The 24007-nt window shown below is 42.6% G+C and overlaps 1 protein-coding gene across 1 annotated transcript in view; it reads left to right on the forward strand.

Annotated features, from left to right (window-relative positions):
* Positions 1-244: 244 nt before the first annotated feature.
* LOC135504728 (neural-cadherin-like) overlaps positions 245-24007 on the forward strand; it is a 228295-nt gene continuing 204532 nt past the window's right edge. The window contains exon 1 of the mRNA XM_064923548.1: positions 245-1250. Coding sequence (XP_064779620.1) covers positions 245-1250 — 1006 coding nt within the window. The remainder of the gene's footprint in view (positions 1251-24007) is intronic.

The following is a 24007-nucleotide window of genomic DNA, read 5'->3' on the forward strand; positions in this document are numbered from 1 at the left end:
ATTATCCGGAGAGCTGGGCACGCAGACTGCCACTGGAGTGGAGACAAGAGAAGACAGTGAAAGTTGCCTAGAGCTAGAGCAATGAATCAAACCACGACAATGAACAGCATTTTTGTGAATTCAATGTTCTAGATTATAATTCATCCGAAGTTTTAGAGGACTTAAAATACATATTTTTCGAAATGATTAAGGGGCCTAGAGTGACAGCATAACACCACTCAGTGTGGTACAACTGACAACAGTCATGATTTGGACTATTTTAATATGCTATTTCGTGACATCTGTACTTGGGAATAAGACAGAGGAAAGGATACCGTTCTTTCATGGACATGTATTCGAGAACTCCGAGCCGGGATCCAAAGTAAACGGTCTCAGCATCCCTGTGAAGCGGGTTGACGCGCAGAGATGGTGTTCCAACTCCGGCATGCATCTGAAACTCTTGGGAGACGGAAGTAAAGATTTCAATGTATTTGCCCACCACAAACACGGACACATACTTCTGAAAACCTCGATCGTCCTGGACAGAGAGGAGCGCTCCGAGTACCTGCTCAGCCTGGGTCTGTGCTGCCAAAGCTGCACCACCACTGACCTTGTGGTCGCAGAAGTTGCATCTGTGAAAGTGGACGTTTTGGACACTAATGACCACGAGCCAACATTCCCTAATGCTGATATAAAAATTCATCTGGACGACGCCACTGCTTTGCGGTCTGTGGTGTATAAAGTGACCGCGGAGGATACAGACCACGGGAAAAACGCTGAACTCATTTACTTTGCTCTTCCCAAAAATTGCAGTTTCTACGTCGTTCCAAAAACTGGAGATGTACTGCTTGTGGACTCTATATTGGGTCTTACCGCCCCCATAAAGTTTAACGTGTTTGCGATGGACCACGGTTGGCCCTCACGGACCAGTCAGAGTATTGAAATAGAGATTAATCCCCGGCAATGGCCAGCGGTTCGACAGCCATCCCAGGGCGAACCGAAAATCAGACTACCTCGGAAGTCGAGGTCCCTGCTAGAGTCGGACGAGCCGGTTGTAATAAATGTTTCCGAGGATGCCAGTATCGGTTCTGTTGTAGTGAACTTATACCCAGTGAGGTTTCAGGCTGCCAGCTTTGAGTTGACGGATCCCGGTGAGGACAGCTCGCCGGTCACGGTGAGTCGGGACAGCGGAGATATAGTAATTACACGGCGCCTGGACCGGGAGACGGATCCTCTCGTGGAGATTACTGTGAAAGTTCAGGATAAAAGAGGTGAGAGTGCCTTTGCAATTTTATATTGCTGCTTCAATGTTGTTTCTCTCTTCAACGTACCGTGTTAAAGACATTATTATCTAGAAGTGTATTTTTCTCTCTTTAACTTAAGGGCCTCTGTAAAGTAATTATGGGCCACAGTTTGGTCTAAATCTGCCCTCTGAATCGACGTGGAGAACTGACAACATAAGCTACTCGTATAGCCTCTCTGTCAAAGTGTCTGGCTTTAAAGTGCAATGATTTAAAAATGTATTTGTTTCTGTGGTTACATGTGTAATAAACATCCACAGCTTTGCCTTCATGATCCCAAGAGGTTGAAACCATGCGTAAGCGTAAATTATGCATGGAGAGACGTGCGCCTTGTAAATAGTTACCCTGGGAAAAATGCAATGTGCACAAGTTGAGCTTATAATACACAACATAAATTCACATTATACTACGATTTGTTGTCTGCATATTTTTTTATGGTATTAGTGCAGATGTTCTGAATTTACAGGAGGCGTGCGCGGATGCTACTGTTTCTATTGACTCGATCACACCAACAGTGTTTTTGCTTGTTGGTACGCCTGCGTTTGCCTTGCAGCATTGCGTTGGAGAGCGGGTTTTTTATTTTTTGTGTGTGTGTGTGTGGGGGGGGGGGGGGGGGGCATAACCTCGATCACATCGACAGGGATTGGCGTTTTGGTACACCAGAAGTACATTCATTTCGATATGGAATTCTGAGTTTCCTTGCAGCATTGCATTGCAGAGGAAGTTGCAGGGCGTTCTGTGTGGTGCATTCGTTGGCTTTATCGATGTGAACTGTATGAGTAGACGGCTTGACAGAAATGGTAGCAGAAGGCGAATGTTGAACTTTTGTTGCACACATAAAAAGATGATGCTGCATACCATTTTGCGCAAAACAAATGTTGTCGGTGTGATCGAAGCATACCTGTAGGTTAATAATTATCACCTGCAGAAATGTCTCCATTCTTGTACTCTTTGAGAGCCAGGCTACAGCTAAAATTGCATTGCTAATGCAATAATATGTGTTATCTGCACTGCTCGCATTGGTAATCCTGCGCCCAGCATATGTGAACCTGTCTGACCATGGATTTATAATGAGTGCTCAACCTCCTTAGTGTTGGCCGCAGCAGCTCCAATTGACACACAACATTTGTATAATTGCACGAAATTAGCTGTAAAACTGCAACAAAAAGTATTGTAAAGCAAATGTATTTGTTTACCTTTTGTAAATAAAATGTCCTTTCTGCTAAGTGATCCCTCTGTACATATTAATTATCGTTTTTAATTACGGTGCTGAGTTAATGTAAATTAATGTGTAGCAACTAATTGTATAGCGAATAGGCTATGTATTTGTAGATCGACTGAGCAACCAATGTGATAATGGATGGGGTAATCTTTGCTTGTGTTTTAGTTTTTGCTGTTCTCCAAATAGCATTTGAGTTTTTAAATTGTATAGAAATGCAGTACATGAGCTTCAACACACACCGACCTCACAAAAAATCGGACCCTGGCTATGGCCCTGTGTCTCAGGCATGATAAACCGCATTGTTTGAAGTGATAGGTGATGTGCTATCTTTTGGGTTTTGAGTGGAGACCTGTAGATTATTGTAGCCAGGGCCTGCAGTATTGGCTGTGTTTAGTGTTCATATTTGCAAATGTATACATTTGCCAGTTGCCTCTGTCAGGCAGGAGTACAACCCACATTTTTATGTTTAATTGCTCAGTTGCAATGCCTGGTGCTAGAAAAAAAAGTGCAATATTTGACCCAGCTGTTCTAAAGTGATGGGCGAATTACAGATGGTCATGCAGATGGTCATTCAACCAGTGCTGCCTGTCTACAACAACGAGCACAGGGAACTTGACGTCCGTGTGTGCAAAAATGGCGCGCTCTGCATTCATTTCTAGGCTATTGGGGGCCTATTTACATGCATTAGAGTGAATAAAAAACCCATAATTTCTCGTTTTCTCATTTCCCTCGCTGAGTGTTGTGAAATGATTTAATGAATCCTAAAATTGAAGTGTGGTTCAGGTATTAATTAACCACTGTTTTTTAATGATCAAATAATCTACTTGATTTGATTTCAAATGTTCTAGCAGACACCAGTGTTTAATATGGACAAATCTGTGCTCGGGGAACCGGAATTTCATGTGGCGGGAATGTGGTGGAGTCTAATCCTTTTTGAGTGGAGATCCTGCTCGACCTGGCTCCATATGCTGGCATTATCCATGTAATCCCATCTCATACACGTTCTCATTTCTGGGATTTAGAGTTTGCAGCACAGTTTGTTGGAGAACTCGTGCGCTTCGAGGGAATAGAGAGGCCTTAAAATAAGGCGTTTATCGCGAACAGTGTGCTCCATGGCCCACTCACATTTTTTCCGCGGTATCCATGCGCTGCGCAGCCGAGGTCCGCTACATCCACCCCTGCATGAGTTGTTGCCAGGGTTGTTGATTTAATTAGCTCGGCCTTTGGTTTTTTCATTACTGTCTGTCTGTGTGCTTGTCCCGTGGCCCGAAGACCAGAACCTTCTGTAGATGTTGCGTGTCTGGCAAAGAGGGTGTGTGTGTGTGAACTGCGAGACAGCTTCTCGGAAGCCAGGGGATTCACAGTAATGAGGTAAAAACAGCTGGCTTCAATCAAGTATGAGAGGTGTGTCAGTTGACCTCACTTATAACAGTATCTGTGAACTAGACCAACTCCCTATTGAGTACATGTAGACTAGCACGCATGATATTCTACATCTAAATTTGTGCTAATAAATTTACTATGTTATGTTTCTTTTGGTTTGTAATAATTTGTGGATGGCAATCACCCATTTTGTATGACTTGTTACGAATTACAATTCATATTATATGTTAACAATTTACAAAACGTACAATATGTTACGAATATGAAAAATTTAGAATATGTTACAAATGTTACAAATGTACAGTATGTTACGAATTCTAGTTAGGTGGCTGAGGTTATCTCGCTCACTAATGTTATCTTTGCTAGGGATTAAAGGGCTAGGGTTAGGTTTAGGAGTTCGGTTAAAAGGTTAAGTTGAGAAGTTAGGTTAAAGGGTTAAATGGTTCGGGGAAGGGTTAGCCAACATGCTAGGTAGTTGCAAAGTAGCTAACAAGTAATACAAGTAGCTAATCAGCTAAAGTTGTATGTGATGAGATTTGAACTCATAACCTTCGGGTTGCTAGAAATTCACATTATACACCCACTAATCCACCATGACCAGCCACCCTCCTTTTGTTTTTGCGTTAAATAACCATTTGTCTCATGTAACCATACCAAACATAATATATCATACTAAATGGAGTGCCGTGGATTTACACACAGAATAATACGGAATGTTCTGAGACCAGGTGGATCCTACAGGAGAGTAGGAGCATGCAGTCAGAGACAGGTGGAAAATGAAAATATATGGTTTGTTATTACTTTATTTATCAGGATCAAACAGCCACTGCTATATATCTTCAAACAGCATATTGTATTGCACATTATTAGCCGTCATATAGACATGCACACTCAGCGATGCACACGTTTCTGCCTAGTGCCAGTGAGTGAGCCAGGCTGTGGTTTGATAACAGAGCTCTGCTGCAGCTTGTAAAACGTGCTTGTTCATTCTGTGACCGTCCCCTACTCACCTACCTCCACTGGTCAGTTGATTCTCTTTATTAACTGACCAGTGGAGGTAGGAGAGAAGGGGACTGCCTGAGGTGAAATACTGGCTGGCTTGGGGTGAAATAGCCTTCTCATGTGAGTTGGTATCTACTCTCTATTAGCTTTTCTGAGGGGAGTCACCCAGGGCTCTTTCCATTATCTGGCATTGGGGGAGAGCAGAGCACCACTTGAATCCTATATGGTTATTCCTATCTCTGTCTGTCTGTCTGTGTTATCCAATAACACTGGCCTCAGCCTTACCCTGGCTGTCTCAGCCACCTAAGTGGTCCCAAAAACACCCAGCCCCACAGACCTGGGCCCTCTATTTCTCCCTTTATCCCTTCCTCCCTCCCTCTCTCGCTCCCTGCCTGCCTCCTTCACGTCTTCTCTGAACTCCACACTCTGAAGTCTCTCTTCCTAATTGCTGTGTGAACTGTAATAAGGAAATAGAAGGCCTCTTTAGCTGTGCATTGGTTGAGGCTATGGGCTCCTGTTTGATATGTCTGGTCTCCATGATATTGCTGCAGTGGGATCAATTAATGTGTGCGTGGGGACGGAGAGGGGGAGCGTGTGTGCAGATCAAACAGGCATGTGGCGCCAGACTTCCCGTCTTAATGCTCTCTGCCTTGCCGCCCTTTTTACTATCTCTATATCCCATCAGGGTCATCCTCACGCTCTCTCTCAATCATAGCCTGTTTTTTCATCTCTCTCTCTCTCTCTCTCTCTCTCTCTCTGTGCACGGGAAACATATATTTACATTGCCAACGTAAGTAAAATAGATGATTACAAAAGTGAAATAAACAATAAAAATTAACAGTAAACATTACACTCTCTCGCTGTCTCACACATCGTATCAGACCTCTGTCTGTCATGTCGCCCTGAGTGGTTGTGTGATCTTTTCTCTCATACAGAACATGCTATGACTGTCAAAGGCATCAATATGATGGGGTGCATATTTGTCTTGCTGAAGCACGCTTGAAGCTGGCATAACTCTCAATCAAACTGACAAAGAACTGACTACCGCGTCCGATGCGCATTGAGTTTGACAAGAACCCCAAACGTGTTATATACACAGTGTATCTGATCATTCCCCATCCATTCTCCTCTTATCTATCTATTCATCATAGTGTTTGACTGTTTGATCCACACAGAGAGAGCTGGGATTTGGGTTTGAGCAGAAGTTGATAGGTTTTCGGGGACTTAATTCCTCTCCTCCCTGGTGTTACTGTTAATCTGATTGGGGAAGAGCCTGGAAATTAAACAGCATATGGGAGGCTTCATCTCTCAGGGAACCAGAAGATTGTGTGCTTGCTCACGTGTACACAACACAAGTTAAATGAGTTTCTCTCTCCCCTTCCCACCCCCTCTCCAAAACACGTACACACACTGTGCAAACACGTATAGACATACATGAAGATGCATACATCCAAACCCACAGAACATATGCACACAACACACACCTACGCAGCATATGCTCCGATGCAAACATTCTCACCTGCTGTAGATACCCTCACTTGCACTCGGCACGCACATACATTGCCCTGGTATGATCCATGAGCAGAATGTATACCTGTGAACTTCTACAAACTCTCTCTCTTTTTCTGTACTTCACACCCTCTTTTCTCTCTCCTCACTCTCTCAGTTTCATCTCATCCCTGTCAGTCATTTCACAAATGCATACACACGCACACACATACTGTACCTTGCACAACAAGCTTAGCAGATTTAAAGAATAATAGAATGATTCTAGATTTATATAATGCGTTTCTAATAAATTGCAAGTGATCTGGAAGCAGATATTTAAAAAAATACATTACCTTTCAAAAGTTTGGGGTCACTTAGAAATGTCCTTGTTTTTTAAAGAAGAGCACTTTGTTTGTCCATCAAATTAACATCAAATTTATCAGAAATACAGTGTTGATATTGTTAATGTTGTCGATGACTATTGTAGTCTGATTTTTAATGGAATATCTACATAGGCATACAGAGGCCCATTATCAGAAACCATCACTCCTGTGATCCAATGGCACGTTGTGTTAGCTCATCCAAGTTTATCATTTTAAAAGGCTAATTGATCATTAGAAAACCCATTTGCAATTATGTTAGCACAGCTGAAAACTGTTGTTCTGATTAAAGAAGCAATAAAACTGGCCTTCTTAAGACTAGTTGAGTATCTGGTGCATCAGCATTTGTGGGTTCGATTACAGGTTCAAAATGGCCAGAAACAAAGACCTTTCTTCTGAAACTCGTCAGCCTATTCTTGTTCTCAGAAATGATGGCTATTCCATGCGAGAAATTACCAAGAAACTGAAGATCTCGTACAACACTGTGTACTACTCCCTTCACAGAACTGCGTAAAAGGGCTCTAACTAGAATAGAAAGAGGAGTGGGAGGCCCCGGTGCACAACTGAGCAAGAGGACAACTACATTAGAGTGTCTAGTTTGAGAAACAGACGCCTCACAAGTCCTCAACTGGCAGCTTCATTAAATAGTACCCACAAAACACCAGTCTCAATGTCAATAGTGAGGAGGCAACTCTGGGATGCTGGACTTCTAGGCAGATTTCCTCTGTCCACTGTCTGTGTTTTATTGAAGTTCTCAAGTTTTAATGAAGCTGCCAATTTGAGGACTTGTGAGGCGTCTGTTTCTCAAACTAGACACTCTAATGTACTTGTCCTCTTGCTCAGTTGTGCACCAGGGCCTCCCACTCCTCTTTCTACTCTGGTTAGGGCCAGTTTGAGTGATTCTGTGAAGGGAGTAATACACAGTGTTGTATGAGATCTTCAGTTTCTTGGCAATTTCTTGCATGGAACAGCCTTCATTTCTCAGAACAAGAATAGACTGACGAGTTTCAGAAGAAAGCACTTTGTATCTGGCCATTTTGAGGCCTTAATCGAACCCACAAATGCTGATGCTCCAGATACTCAACTTGTCTAAAGAAGGCCAGTTTTCAGCTGTGCTAACAAAGTTGCAAAACAGTTTTCTAATGATCAATTAGCCTTTTAAAATGATCAAATTCGATTAGCTAACACAACGTGCCATTGGAACACAGGAGTGATGGTTGCTGATAATGGGCCTCTGTATATATAGATATTCCATTACAAATCAGACGTTTCCAGCTACAATAGTCATCTACAGCCTTAACAATGTCAACACGGTATTTCTGATCAATTTGATGTTACTTTCGTGAACAAAAAATGTACTTTTGTTTCAAAAACAAGGACATTTCTAAGTGACCCCAAACTTTTGAACCGTAGTGTATATACATGATGAAAATAGATTTTCAGTTGAGTATATATACCCAAAGTTGATATTTATAGCCTCACTGTTGTGCATTTCTAAAATCCCATTGCCCAGCAATCTGCTTATAGTAGATTGAGTCAGCTTGGAAGGATTAGAAAGGCAGTGATGTGTAAAACAACACACACTTAATTACTGGAAGATTGTAATGTATTAGGATTTACGGTGACGAAAGGGGACGAGGGAGGGAAGGAGATAATGCTTAAGGACTTATTGGAAGCTTTGGGCATTATACCTGATTCAGAGGGGTTGGGTTAAATGCAGAAGACACATTTCATTTGAATGCATTCGGTTGTACAACTGACTAGGTATCCCCCTTTCCCACTTGCCCTTTCTATCCGTAGCTATGAAATGGAGTGAATGGCAAAGTGAGCATGTGAATATACTGCACGGTGCATAGTTTAGGAATCGTAAACAGGTGCTGAAGATTGAGAGAGGGACATGTCACTAAATATATGTCCATGTACATAATCATGGCATGTGCATACTGTATATGCAAAAGCTCACCTTAGACAGAATACCACAAACACACAAACATGATGAGGCCCTGTCCGTCATCTTCTTGCCGTCACTACGTCCCCCCCCCCCCCCGCCAGGCGTGCGACCTCCGCAGTAGCAGCGGACATGGCTGTCAGTGTCACTTGTCACCAGGGTGTGTAACTGTGAGTGGCGGGGAGAGCGATCGATGGGTTTGACTGAGAGATCACACAGCGTTTAGTCAAGGCTCCTCTCCAGGCTTGCCGTCTGCTGTCGCTAAGACCATCACTGACCCAGCCCGACTCTCCATGATTGAGTTCTGCTTTTGGATGAAGAAGATACATGTTGGAATAAAAGAACAGAACAGATGAGTTGCTGAGTGCCACCCCCCTCCTCTCCCACTCTCTGTCCCTGAATCTAGTATGCCTTCACAAATTAGGAATTTGTCACTGCAATTCTTTGCTAGTTATTGTGGCATTTGACGGAATGTCTGTGAGCGTGGGAGTGTGTGCGTGCGAGCGTGGTGTGTGTGCGTGCGTATGCGTGTGTGCAAAGCAAGTGTTATATTTTTATGGTGAAAGCTCTTTCGTGCACGTGAGGCTACAATACGTTGAGTTTTCCGGGGAATCTTTGAAGTGAGCTGTAGCATATTACCCAATTGTGTCTGTTATTAAAGAATTTGAAACTATGTTGTGTATGTGACTGGGTTTCATGTGTGGATATAAATATGGGCAGGTATGTTTAATGCTAAGGCTACAAGCGTAGGGCTGGATTGTTTTTATTAAATCCCGTATGTCTATAAAGATTGTATATGCATTCGTTCATATAGGGCAGAACATTGTTTTATATAGCCTACAGAAATTGGTTAAGTTATGACATTAAATACATGTGTTCATATAGCCTACATAAATTGGTTAAGTTATGACATTAAATATATGTGTTCATATGGGCAGGATATTGTATATACTGCCGACATTTGGTCGGTAAAATAAAAAAGCGTATTACCTACAATAAAAAGTTTTGTTTGACAAAGCGTGGGTGCGTGTGCAATGTGCATGTGTGGTACAGAAGTGGGCAGAGCGCAGCCAGAATGACAGTAATCCTCTGGTGGATTAATTATCAGAAGGTGGCGTGGTTTTTGTCGAAACAGAAATGTAAACTATCAGGAGGAGGTCCAAGTGAGGAACCCTCCAATCTCCAATGTGTCCCACTGCCAAATTCCCTGGCAGCTCAATGTTTGCCATGCTGTATCCTTTCTCTCGCTCTCCCTCTCTGTCCTCCTACACTTTTCTGTTAATCTGAGTCTACTTATCTACCCTCCTTTCTGCCTTAGTTCCTCCTCTCCTCCCACAGTAACATTTTTCTATTACTGTAGTACTTCATTTCTCTCAGTCCAATTCTACCATCTAGCTCTCCCTGCTAGCTGTCTGCAGCTGTCTTCTTAGTTCCTATTTTCCTCTGTTGGCTCACCATTCCTCTCTGCCTTCTTAGTTTCTGCCCATCCTGCTCATCCTCAACTTGCACTCTCTTCTCTCTCTCCTCCTCCTTGCTGAGTTGCCTCACCAGACACATCCCTCTTTCATCCTGCTCTCTCCTTTTCTGATACACCCTCCAATCATCGATCGCCTCGTCAATCTGTCTCCAGTCAAACTTTGGCGGGATGTCTGCACGTTTTTCTCTCTCTCTCTCTCTCTCCACAGCGCTGGATCTGCCTGCTCTCTGATTAGTTTATTTCCAATCTGCCGGCTGAATCTCAGCACACAGCAGCACAGTTGCCTAATTGCCAGACTTAATCAAAGAGACAAACGAAGGGATGGGAGGCAGCTAGTGACCTTTTAGAGATGCCATGTTCCTCTCTCCCCCTCTCCCCTCCTCTACACACCTCTCCTCTCCTCGACTCTATTCTCCAGGAAGAGAGTTGCCAGCCAGCCAATCCAGCGTTTTAATATCGAGGCTGTCAGTAGACAAATGTGGCTGTTTTTGCAACCCCTTCCCATTTCTATCCCGGCCTAATGAGCAGCGTGACTCTCCAGCCAAGGAAGTGGGAAGCAATGGGCCAGTGCAGAACAATGGCCGTGCCGTCAGATCGTTTGTCTGAGAGAGCCAGAGCCCCACGCCGTTGCAGTCGCTCCTCGTCAACAGCAGTCAGTAATGGTCGCTCCGCGTCATTCAGCATAAAAGACACAGCGTGAACGATCTGATAGAAGACGAGGCACACACATCACATCACGGAGGCAGGGCTAGGCAGGCAGGGAGGAAGAGAGGGCCCCACAAGGCACCGGAGATTTCCTTCTATTTGTGTTGGCTTCAAAACAGCAGCCTGTGTTTTTTCACAGCTCAATAAATACGGTCTTGAAACAGTGTCGGACCGGAGTGTAGGCTTTTCCCCCTAAGGAAGTTTCTTTGTGCTTTTTTTTGGTTTCTTTGTGTGTATTTGTGAATCTCTGTGTGTGTGACTTGGTTCTCTCGATCTATTATCAATACATCTCTCCATGCAGTCAGTCAGCGTGAGTAAGCCATCTCTGTGACAGGGTATTTGATGAACCTGTGTCCTTGCATGTTTCCTCCATACACTGGCACTTTAGCTTGTCAACATAGTCTAAATCTGCCTGTTATTATTTAACTGGTTCTGGCTGTTCATTTTCTCTCTTTTACCTCTTTATACACTAACTGAACAAAAGTATCTGGACACTTGCTAGTCAAACATCTCATTACAAATTCATGGGCATTAATATGTAGTTTTTTTGCTGCTATAACACTCTTCTGGGAAGGCTTTCCACTAGATGTTGGAACATTGCTGTGGGGACTTGCTTCCATTCAGCCATGAGCATTAGTGAGGTTGGGCACTGATGTTGGGCGATTAGGCTTGGCTCGCAGTCGGCGTTCCAATTCATCCCAAAGGTGTTAGATGGGGTTGAGGTCAGGGCTCTGTGCAGGCCAGTCAAGTTTTTCCACACATATCTCGACAATCCATTTCTTTATGGACCTCGCTTTCTGCACAGGGGCATTATCATGCTGAAACAGGAAAGGACCTTCTCCAAACTGTTGCCACAATGTTGGAAGCACAGAATCATCTCGAATGTCACTGTATGCTGTAGCGTTAAGATTTCCCTTCACTGGAACTAAGGGGCCTAGCCCAAACCAAGAAAATCAGCCCCAGACTATTATTCCTCCTCCACCAAACTTTAAAGTTGCCACTATGCATTCAGGCAGGTAGCGTTCTCCTGGCATCCTCCAAACCCAGATCCGTCCTTCGGACTGCCAGATGGTGAAGCGTGATACATCACTCCAGAGAACGCGTATCCACTGCTCCTGAGTCCAATGGCGTTGAGCTTTACACCACTCCAGCCGAAGCTTGGCATTGCTCATGGTGTACTTAGGCTGGTGTGCGGCCATGGAAACCTATTTCATGAAGCTCCAGACGAACAGTTCTTGTGCTGACGTTGCTTCCAGAGGCAGTTTGGGACTCAGTAGTGAGTGTTGCAACCAAGAACAGGCGGTTTTTACTAGCTAAGCGCTTTAGCACTCGGCGGTTCCGTTCTGTGAGCTGGTGTGGACTACCACTTCACAGCTGAGCCATTGTTGCACCTAGACGTTTCCACTTCACAATAACAGCACTTACAATTGACCGGGGCAGGTCTAGCATGGCAGGAATTTGGCGAACTGGAAATGTGGTATCCTATAACAGTGCCACATTGAAAGTCACTGAGCTCTTCAGTAAGGCCATTATACTGCCAATGGTTGCCTATGTAGATTGCATGGCTGTGTGCTCTATTTTATACACCGGTCAGCACCGGGTGTGGCTGAAATAGCCGAATCCACTCATTTGAAGGGGTGGCCACATACTTTTGTATATATGGTGTAGGTTAACCTTTATTAGGATATAATTAGTATTTTGGAGTTGTAAACTATTCCCATGGCAACCACTTAGACCTAGAGCACAATAACAGTGCATATACCCTCAAATTGATTATTAATCCTAAATGTGGCCTCTCTCAGAGTGAGTGCACTAAGTGCTCCTTATACGAGCCCAGAACACAAGACATTTAGCTCTCTGGTCTCTGCTGAGCACCTGGTGAGACTCTGGAGGAGAGGAAGGAGTAGATTACTCTCCCTCCTCATCTCCACCCTGCTCAATTAGTGGAGTTGGAGCAGCAGCAGGCCGCAGTATTGTAGAGTCTGGGTCTGGGAGAAGAGGAGAGCAGAACCCCATGCGCCACAGGGCTCGTCAAACAGCCAGCGGAGCACAGCCCTCTGACATTACAGGCGGCTCCTGATCAGGCCCATCAAAACAGGGATCACTAGGCTGTAGTGTGGAGTATAGGGTACTCAGGTTAAAGGCCTGCACAGACTGTATGATGTTCGCCATGTAATGCCACGATTCTACAGTCCCAGATAAAAATTTCCACGTTGTGGGAAAATTCTTAGGTTGTAAACGATTATTGGACGTCTTGACTCTTTCAGTGTAACAGGATCTAGGTCTGCCGAATAACTACCATTACATGCGTTCGTAGGTTCCAACAAAGTTCTTGTGTCAGAATTGTTGAGCCTTTATCGCAGGGCTCCCCAACTGGCAGATTTTATTTGTAGAAATGTTTTGCGGAGGGACATAAAAGACTATAAAAACACCAGCAAATCAAAGTGATTATAATTTCTAACCCAATGGGGAAAACCTGGTTGAAAAGGCATCAGCATGCTGTCTTATGTTTTTTAAACTTATTTTTACTGACCAGAATATGACTTTTTCTGACCACCATACTTTTATTTTATTTTACTAGGCAAGTCAGTTAAGAACAAATTCTTATTTTCAATGACGGCCTAGGAACAGTGGGTTAACTGCCTGTTCAGGGGCAGAACGACAGATTTGTACCTTGTCAGCTCAGGGGTTTGAACTTGCAACCTTCCAGTTACTAGTCCAACGCTGCCGCCCCAGCTGGTCATAATTCTGACCACCATATTATGTGTTATATTGTAGCCTACTGGTCATAGTTAATACCTCATCATTTCTATTGTCTTATTGACTGTACTTTTGTTTATCCTATGTGTAACTCTGTGTTGTTGTTTTTTGTCGCACTGCTTTGCTTTATCTTGGCCAGGTCGTAGTTGTAAATGAGAACTTGTTCTCAACTCGCCTACCTGGTGAAATAAAGATTAAATAAAATAATCATAACCTGATAATGACTACCTAACTACAGCTTATTACCTATACTCTTAGAAAAAAGGGTTCCAACAGGGATCTTCAGCTGTCCCCATAGAATAACCGTTTTTGGTTCCAGGCAAAACACATTTAGTTTCCATGTAGAACCCCCTGTGGAAACGGTTCTACATGGAACCAAAAGGGTTATACCTGAAACCAAAATGGTTCTTCAAAGGGTTCTCCTATAGGACAACTAAAATAACGCTTTTAGGTTCTAGATAGCACCTTTTTTTCTAAGCGTGTACTGTAAAAAGTATTGCAGGGGATAAAGTTGGATATTGAACATTTTGTTCATTACATTTCTATCGGTTTCCATAGTTACCAATTACAGTTCATCTGCAACATATTCTTACGTTTAAAATAGATCAAGCAATGGCCAAAAACAAATCTACACCACCATTCTTCACACATCTGCATACAATAATTGTTTCATGATTCACCCACAGAGATGACACACATAGAAATACTGGGAGTATATAAAGGGCCCTTGTCTTATTTGATGAATTATTAATAAGAGTGGTGTGATGGGCTAGATCCTCATCAGGGACCTCTGAGCACAGGAGGTGATCTGGAGCGTCGTGGCCCTCTTGAATAGTTGTGTGACGGGTTCAATCTGCAGTGAAAAGAATCAGCGCATGACAACTTTATCAATTAGAGATTTTATAAGCAAACTAAAAAAGGACATTCTTGAAGAAACTTGGACTCAGCTGGCTAAAAGTATTTCCATGGTACTAGATGAATAATTTTGTGACAGATGTAACTTAGAGATGTCTTTAATAAAGAGCAATTTGCTCATATACAGTGGGGCAAAAAAGTATTTAGTCAGCCACCAATTGTGCAAGTTCTCCCACTTAAAAAGATGAGGGAGGCCTGTAATTTTCATCATAGGAACATATTTAACAGTCAGAATCTACTAAAAGTGGTAGCAAAGGCAACTTTTTATAAACACATCGCTCTATAATCCTAAGGACAGTGTCCCAGACAAAAGTTCCCCAATTGAGGCCAGCTCGGCGGCCTTAACAAAAAAACAGTTCAATACAAAAATGTAAGTATGTGTACAGAGGCAATAAAAATACAAAATATTATGTTGTTCTCAAGTTATGTGTCTGTCATATCATCCCTGCAACATTTCTCCCTCTCCTCCGGAACTGCACAAGTGTTTAAGTGAGTGACAGGGAGAATGAGTAAGAGAGAAATGGGAGAAACTTTACATAACTCACCAAGAGAAGTGTCTGTTGAATCAGGACACAAGGGTTTTGCACCTAAAAAAGTTAACATAGGATTTTATTTACCTTATTAGAAGCGGTGCTATTTCAATTTGATCCACTTACACTACACTCTTAGAAAAAAGCGTTCCAAAAGTGTTCTTCGGCTTTCCCACATAGGAAAAACGTTTTTGGTTCCAGGTAGAACCATTTTGTCTTCCAGGTAGAACCATTTTGGGTTCCGTGTAGAACCCTCTGTGGAAAGAGTTCTACCTAGGGATCATCAACTAGATGCTGCCATGGGTTTTCTTGAGCGGATGGTCAGGGGGCCGGAACATAATTAGAAAACAATGTAACCTGAAAATTGACCACAAGAAGCCCAAACGGATATAATATTTAACTAAAACAGAATCATTTCAAACGTTGCTTACATTTGTATACGACCTCATACTGTATCTCTCTCTATTAAGCGTGGGCATACTTTGTAACAGATTTTCAAAATGATAATCACTTGAAGCTGATTTACTGGAGTTTAGAATTTTTTTCTAAGAGTGTAGGATCAGACAATCATGAGCAGCTAAGTAGCATGTCTCTTGAGAAATCCAGTCTCCGTGAGACCTGATGCAGAGAAAAACATTTTATGCTCATCAGCATAGCTCGTACAAACCTAGCTCTTACAAAGATGGTTAGTAGGAATCAACACACATTGAAGATCAGAATAACACACACCAACATTTCACACATAACTTATTGTCAATGAGTATGGATTTAAGGAGGGGTGGTTCTGCTTTCTCATTTCCCTTGGATGTGGTAGAATAGATCAGTGGTAGCTGAGAGGGTGGCTAAGCACTGCTGTAGAGGCCAGGCATCAGGTCATTGACATGTTTCAAGAACTGTAAAGTCAGAGACGAATCATGATTAACCATTACCTAAGGTCTTCACTAAGTTGGACTTAGCCTAGTAAGTAGATTGACTATGTTGCCACTCAGCAATCTGGCAGTTAGGCAGACAGATGGAGAGAGAGACAGTAAAACATTTACATTTCTTAGTCAGCAGGCTGGATAACAACTGTGCTCTTTTTTTGCTCCCTCCTCCATCCGAGCTAGAAGATTCCTGCAAAAAGAGATCATTAATAATTAAAAAAGGGTGTTGAGAGGTGTAACGTTAGAATGAGTGTTGGGGAGGAGCAGGAATTGGCCAAATGTATAGCTACAGAAGCCAGCTAGCTACAGTAGCAAATCTCTCCCTTGTCATTCTTCTCCCCAACAAACCGCTGCTTCTCTTACAAAAGTAAAACAAGAATGCAGGAGAACAGTGCCTGTCACTTAGCAGTTAAAAAAAAAAATCAAAAATAAACATTTAAAAAACACGTGTACATTTTTAGAAACTGCTGTTGTTTTTCAGCTGTGTTGTTGTGTAGTTTACCAGGCGCTCTGTCCCAACTGCCATATGGAATGTTGATGGATGCGCTGTAGGAGGCTGCCTGAATGCAGAGATCTATTGCTGCGTGTGAAGCACAGATTCCAATCCAAGTGTTAGCTTGAATTTCTGTTTCTTCTTCTTTAAGGTTTCATGGCAGACTACTGTACACCTATTGGTGAACTGCCACCACCTACTTCTACTTCAGGACTTGGTTGGCGGATTGCATCCAACTTTTAGGTGCATACACCGCCACTTACTGTGTTGGTGTGTGAGGCCATTCGTGACCTACCTACCGATTACATTCTTGATGTGGTAATACAAAATTGGGTAATGAAAAGAAAATTTGCCCTGCCAAATTTTGGCTCTCTTTAACAAAAAAAACACTACCCCATTCCACTATTTAACACAATCTAATCCTACGCCGGACCTATGGTCCGAGTCGACAGAACACTGCCACGCAACACCCCCTGCTGTTCTGCAGTAAACTTTCACCATCCCCACCACAACCTCTATATCTGTGACTTCCGAACCATTTCTGCAGTACAATAGACAACCATGGCTATGAATGCTAAAAAGCCCACCTTACTGAAGCACATATTCTTCCCATCACTCTTGCTTGGGCTCTACCTACTCACAGGAATCCTCTGTGTCCCTCACCCTGTAACCATCTTCTCCTTTCTGTAGTACTCTAACCAGGAAAATCTCAAACCGGACACCTGTGATCTCCAGCCCCATGGGCACCCCCACCACTTTCTCCTCCTAATACTACACATTCCTTCTCATTCCCTCCTGTACACTTCTCCAACTATGAATCTCCCTCCTACACACTGCTGCCACATGCCCATAATGTTGACACCTAAAACACCATAGTATTGTTGGAATAAAAGCTCTCACGGGATAACTTACACTTCCTAACATGACATTGTCGGGCAAAGGCTACATCAAAACTCAGCAGGGCAGACAATGTCATCTCCGTTTCCTCACACTCTCCACCGGGTCTGCGTCGCGCTAAACAGTGGGCTTCACATACACTGGGAATCTTCAATTTCAACTGATCCTCCTCATCACTTAATGTCAACCCGTTGTCACATTTCTTGTCCCTAATCGCGTGGTCTGGAGTGTCCGCACCCTCTGGACTGAAGAAACAACAAATCATCACTATTCCAATCTGAGTTACTCTCACAGTCCCCAACCTCTTCTCCACCCAACCTGACAGTACATTTGGATCAGCCAAAATGCAAGGAGCCATTCTCTCCACAAATCTCACTGCCACGGGGCCAGAAACCTCCTCGGGACGAGGCCCGAACTCTGCTGTCCTCACCGCAGGTACTACATCCATACTCTCGTCAGATTCCATCTCTGAACTACTAGAGCACATATCCCTCTTTTTGCACTTGGCGCCAACCTTACACACCACACCGCTTCTCCCTACACTCAGCTCCTTCTCGACGGACATCACTGCACCTGCCACCACAATTCATTCACACTCACCTTCCTTCTGTAGCTCTTCCAAAGGTTCCCCCAATCCCTATTCCCTCAAAACGTATTCCACTTATCTTCTTCAACAGGTCTTCCAGAAGGCTTGTGGAATCCCTCACTCCATATTTATTCAGAACGTGTTGCACTTTCTTCACCAACACCGTGTCTCGGAGCATGCTAGATAAGATAGCCAACTAGCTCTTGATTTCCGTCAACAAACGCTGTAACATGGCTACACTAACAAGGTGTTTATTGAACCTTTGGTTTTTTATTTCATTATTAAGATAAGGTCCTTACACTTCCAACCCCGTATTTCAAGCGACGTGTGTTAATGTTTACATTGAACGTTGGGGCCATTAACAAAAAACTTCCTCCATACCCGCCACCTAATATTCCATTGCACCCGATACAATCGCAATCACTATCATCAGAAATCAAGCGATATCAATCAGACAGTGGGGCGCCGACTGACCCACTAGTTGGTCAGAAGGTTAAAATCAACGTTTCATAACGTGGTGTAGATGCACTGTAGATCGAATTGCACTCAAGAAATGTTCTTCCCTATTATGGGTCATATTAGCGGGCTATCCCGGGGTTAAAACACTTAAAAATCCATTACGTACCTTTGACGAAGGGAAAGGACATCAGAAGATTTTCTTCTAGTTTCAGCACAATAAAAAAAAATGCATTACCGCCTTCGGGAAGTTCGATATGAAACGTTGATTTGAACCTTCTGACCAACTTGTGGGTCAGGCGGCGCCCCACTGTCTGATTCATATCGCGTGATATCTGATGATTGTTCTTGATTATAACGACTGATTGATTCTATATGGGGTGTCCATTGCTTTAGCTGAAACTAATATGCCCACCTCCTTATTTAGCTACTGAAATTGAAATACAATTACTGCATGCATTATGCTAATTTCTTTAAGGAAAATAATAATAGTCCTATTTTTGGGACAAACTATTGATAATATATACGATAAAATAGGGTTTTGTAAATGCTGGTGGATTGTTTAGGATATTGAAAGATTACCATTAGAAGGCAACACAGCAAGCAATCCAGATATCATGAATTTAACAAACATTATTTTTATTGTACTGCAGTTTTACTGCATTTTAACAGAAGTGACATTTTGTAAGGTCATTCTGTATTATTGTGGATATTTATCTTACATGGTGGTAGCCTAGAACAAGTGGTATGGAAGTGAATGTGCACTTTTCAATTGGGTGGACTGCAACTACAAAAAACACAACCTTAGCCTGTAGTAAAAACAAAATCATTGGGGACCATCTCTTATAGCTATAGGACCGCAGAGACTGTCACCAAGTTGAGCTTTTAATGACCTAGTAAATTAGGTGATTTGGAGGTGAAACCACACATGTAGTAATTTCATCAGTTTTGGTTACGTCCACCAACAGCAGTTAGGGACCGTCAACATAGTGACATACAATTGTTCTAATTTCAATAGCTCTTTAACCATTACTCCTAAAACTTTCAAAACTGGTTGTAGCTAACCTGATGGCATAGACACACATTGCACACACTTTTTTTGTCCATTTACATCTCGCACTCTTTTAAATGATTTGTTAACATTTTTGAATTTCAATAACTCATTGGTCATATGACATACTGACTTCAAACTAGGTCCAGAACGTCCACTGACTACCCTTATATATTGCACACCCTTTAGTTTGTCCATTTTCATCTCATTTTCATCTTCTAAAAGTAAGATTTCAATGGCTCCTTGGTCATGTCAATTACACACCTAAGAAGTGTGCAGTGGATATACACCCATATTGCATAACCTATAGTCATTTATTCTCTATATTGTTGTACATTTAATATTAGTTTGACAATTAGGGGGTTCAGTCCAGTGTTGTGTTTACCCTTTCCTTTAACATTTATCTATAATAATTGGTAGTTCTAAGTACTTATTTTCCCAGTTTTTTTTTATTTTTCCGCAATACTTAACAGCGGTACACAAGAGAGAGACAAATATCTAATTTCATCGTTAATATCAATCATAACGGAAAATGGCAAAGTACGAGAGTCATGTTATTAACTCTCCAAAGCAGGGATGGAGAGGGAGCTAGTGAGGTAGGCTGCAGTGGGTTTGCTGGTCAATGCATATACTGAACATTTAAAAGTGCTTTCCTCACCATCTTAAACTTTTCAGGGAAGTTAGGAACCAATACACACAGGCAGTTAGGAAAGCAAAGGCTAGCTTTTTCAAACAGAAATTTACACTCCAAAAAGTTCTGGGACACTGTAAAGTCCATGGAGACGGACAGCACCTCCTCCCAGCTGCCCACTGCACAGAGACTAGGAAACTGTCACCACCTATAAATCTACGATTATTGAGAGCCTTGCTTTCCACCTGGCTACCCCTACCCCGGTCAACAGCTCTGCATCCCCTACAGCAACTTGCCCAAGCCTCCCAATTTCTCCTTCACCCAAATCCAGATAGCTGATGTTCTGAAAGAGCTGCAAAATCAGGACCCCTACAAATCAGCTGGGCTAGAATATCTGGAACCTCTCTTCCTATAATTATCTGCCGCAATTGTTGCAACCCATATTACTAGCCTGTTCAACCTCTCTTTCGTATCATCTGAGATCCCCAAAGATTGGAAAGCTGCCTCGGTCATCCCCATCTAGACCCAAAGTGCTACAGACCTATACCTATCTACCCTGCCTTTCTAAGGTCATTGAAAGCCAAGTTAACAAACAGATCACCGATCTTTTCGAATCCCACCGTACCTTCTCCTCTATGCAATATGGTTTCCGAGCTGGTCATGGGTGCACCTCAGCCACGCTCAAGGTCCTAAACGATATCATAATCGCCATCGACAAAGGACAATACTGTGCAGCCGAATCTAGCTGAATCTAGTTTATGATCCCTGCTTTATCGTGCAGTGTGGCTGGTGTTACGAGCCTATCCCGGTGACTGACCAATAAGAACATGGCTGGCACTGACTATGCACTTAATAATACAAGTATTGTGAATATTCAAATCAACATAATTGTTCGATTTAAACTTTTACGTGCTTTAAAAGAGAAAGAACGATTGTCCTAATAATCTTGTTTACATGACACTTCTGAAATCAGGCTACCTGATGGTAGTTTGATAAATGCAGAAATCCAGCAATCAAATAAACCTACCACAGCGACCATGCTGATTTTTGGAATCCTATTTGATTCTGATTTGATTCTGAGTTCAGACATACAAAGTTTGTATGCGAAAACTTTCTATGATGCATACTTTAAGTTTTTACGAACTCACTTCACTCACTCGCTCCATAAAGGGAGGCTTGCGCTGCAGGCACAGGTACAGATCAAATATGCCACTGCAGTTGACGTAGCCTCAGAAGCCAATCGCAGAATGAAGCAAATCGCACTATCTGGTTAATATCAAGATTTTAATATGGTAACATTGCACATTAATAATGGTAAAATACTGAATCTGACATACAGTGTGGAAAGGCCTTTAGGGGGAGATGGGCTCAAAAGCACACACTAACAACTCACTGAGGGGAAAAACAGAGAAACATACAGAAACACACTAACAACTCACTGAGGGGAAAAACAGAGAAACATACAGAAACACAATAACAACTCACTGAGGAGAAAAACAGAGAAACATACAGAAACACACTAACAACTCACTGAGGAGAAAAACAGAGAAACATACAGAAACACAATAACAACTCACTGAGGGGAAAAACAGAGAAACATACAGAAACACACTAACAACTCACTGAGGAGAAAAACAGAGAAACATACAGAAACACAATAACAACTCACTGAGGGGAAAAACAGAGAAACATACAGAAACACAATAACAACTCACTGAGGGGAAAAACAGAGAAACATACAGAAACACAATAACAACTCACTGAGGAGAAAAACAGAGAAACATACAGAAACACAATAACAACTCACTGAGGGGAAAAACAGAGAAACATACAGAAACACACTAACAACTCACTGAGGAGAAAAACAGAGAAACATACAGAAACACAATAACAACTCACTGAGGAGAAAAACAGAGAAACATACAGAAACACAATAACAACTCACTGAGGGGAAAAACAGAGAAACATACAGAAACACAATAACAACTCACTGAGGAAATTGTGTGGAGGTCTAAAGAGAATAGACTGCACACAAAAAAAGTTAACACTGAAAGGCCTAAAGATACAGTACACTCTTAGAAAAGGTGCTATGTACAACCACATAGGATTCTCCGGGTTCATACCCGTAGGGGAACCCTTTTTGCTGCTAGGTAGAACCCTTTACAGAGGTTTCTACCAAGAATCCTTTTATCTTTGAAGGGTTCTTCCTATAACCCTCTTTGAACGGTTTCACCAGCCTTATTGGCCTTTAAAATTCTTTATGACAATACATTACATACAGTATATTATAAGGCCTTCTTTGAGAGCCTAGATGTACCCTAACATAGAGATGCTAGAGTGACGATATTCAACAATTGGAACGTTTAAATCACCCACATTCAGAATGATTGCTAGGATAATGAAGATTGAGTGACATACTGTAGACTACCCAAGTCATGTGTACTAGAATAACTCTCTCAGTAACCTTTGCAATAAGTCCAACTACTAACATATTAGATTCATTTAGGAAAATGAATGTTATTTATCTTTGCTTGATTAATCTTATGCAACACAATATGTAGTGGCTTCCTTTCATCTTTACCATAGGCACTGCCCTAGCCTGAAAGCACAGTTGTTTTGTACGCATACAGTCCACAATCAAGGTTTCCAAAACATTCAATGAGATCCAGGGATATGGTGCAAAAAAAGGTTTATTCTTCTTCTGTCTAACAAAAAAAAGATTCTCCAATCAACTTAAAGCATAGATTAATTGACATGTAAAATACATAATATGACCTGTTTGTATGTCTGTATGGTCAAAAGACTATACCGCTCCCGTGTCACAGTACAATGAATGGGCAAGAGGGGTATGTAAAACTAACAAAAAATGAATACACCCCATGTCGTACTCTTACATTCGTTGATGTCCCATTTAGGAAAATAGTGTGCATGTATGTACTGGTGTGTGTGTGTGTGTGTGTGTGTGTGTGTGTGTGTGTGTGTGTGTGTGTGTGTGTGTGTGTGTGTGTGTGTGTGTGTGTGTCACTGCCGCCTCAAGGAGCAGACAGTTTATTGATAGGTCTCTGTAAGATATTGGTCTTGGTCTTAACCATGACGCTCCGAACAAGACCATTGGCCCCTGGCAAAGCCTCCACCACACACCCCATTAGCCAAGTGTTCCTTGGGGCGGTGTCATCAACGATGACAACAAGGTCACCAGGACTGAAGTTTCTTAGTTTTGTTCCAATCGTTCCGCTCCTGCATAAGTGGAAGATACTCCCTGATCCATCTCTCCCAGAAGAGGTCAGTGATATATTGTACTTGCTTCCATCTCCTTCGTGAGTATGCTTCGCTTCTCTGCAATAGTCCTGGTGGCAGGACTGACTCTGCTTTCAGATGAAGCAGATGGTTCGGAGTTAGGGGTTCTAGATCATTAGGGTCATTTGTTACAGTCGTGATTGGTCTGTCGTTCATAATCGCTTCAACTTCACACAAGGCTGTCTGCAAAGCCTCATCATACAGTACTTGCTCTATAAGGACTGAATAGAGGATCTTTTTCACCAGTCGGATCAACCTCTCCCACACCCCCCCCCCATGGTGGGCTCCAAAGGGAGGATTGAATGACCATGTCACTCCTTCCTTCAGTAATTCATATTGAATATTGTTGTCATCGAGCTCTTCCAGAGCTTCTCCTAGCTCTCTGTGTTCCAACAAAATTGGTGCCATTGTCTGTTCTGATACTTGTTATTGGGCCCTTTCGACTGATGAACCTGCGCAGGGCATTGATGCAGGAATCGGTATCCTGATAACTAGCAACTTCTAAATGGACAGCTCGACTCACAAGTAAAGATCACACCATACCGCTTCACATGAACGCGGCCTCGCTTCACCTCTATGGGGC

This window comes from Oncorhynchus masou, chromosome 2 (genome assembly GCF_036934945.1).
Source record: "Oncorhynchus masou masou isolate Uvic2021 chromosome 2, UVic_Omas_1.1, whole genome shotgun sequence".
NCBI classification, from domain to species: domain Eukaryota; kingdom Metazoa; phylum Chordata; class Actinopteri; order Salmoniformes; family Salmonidae; genus Oncorhynchus; species Oncorhynchus masou.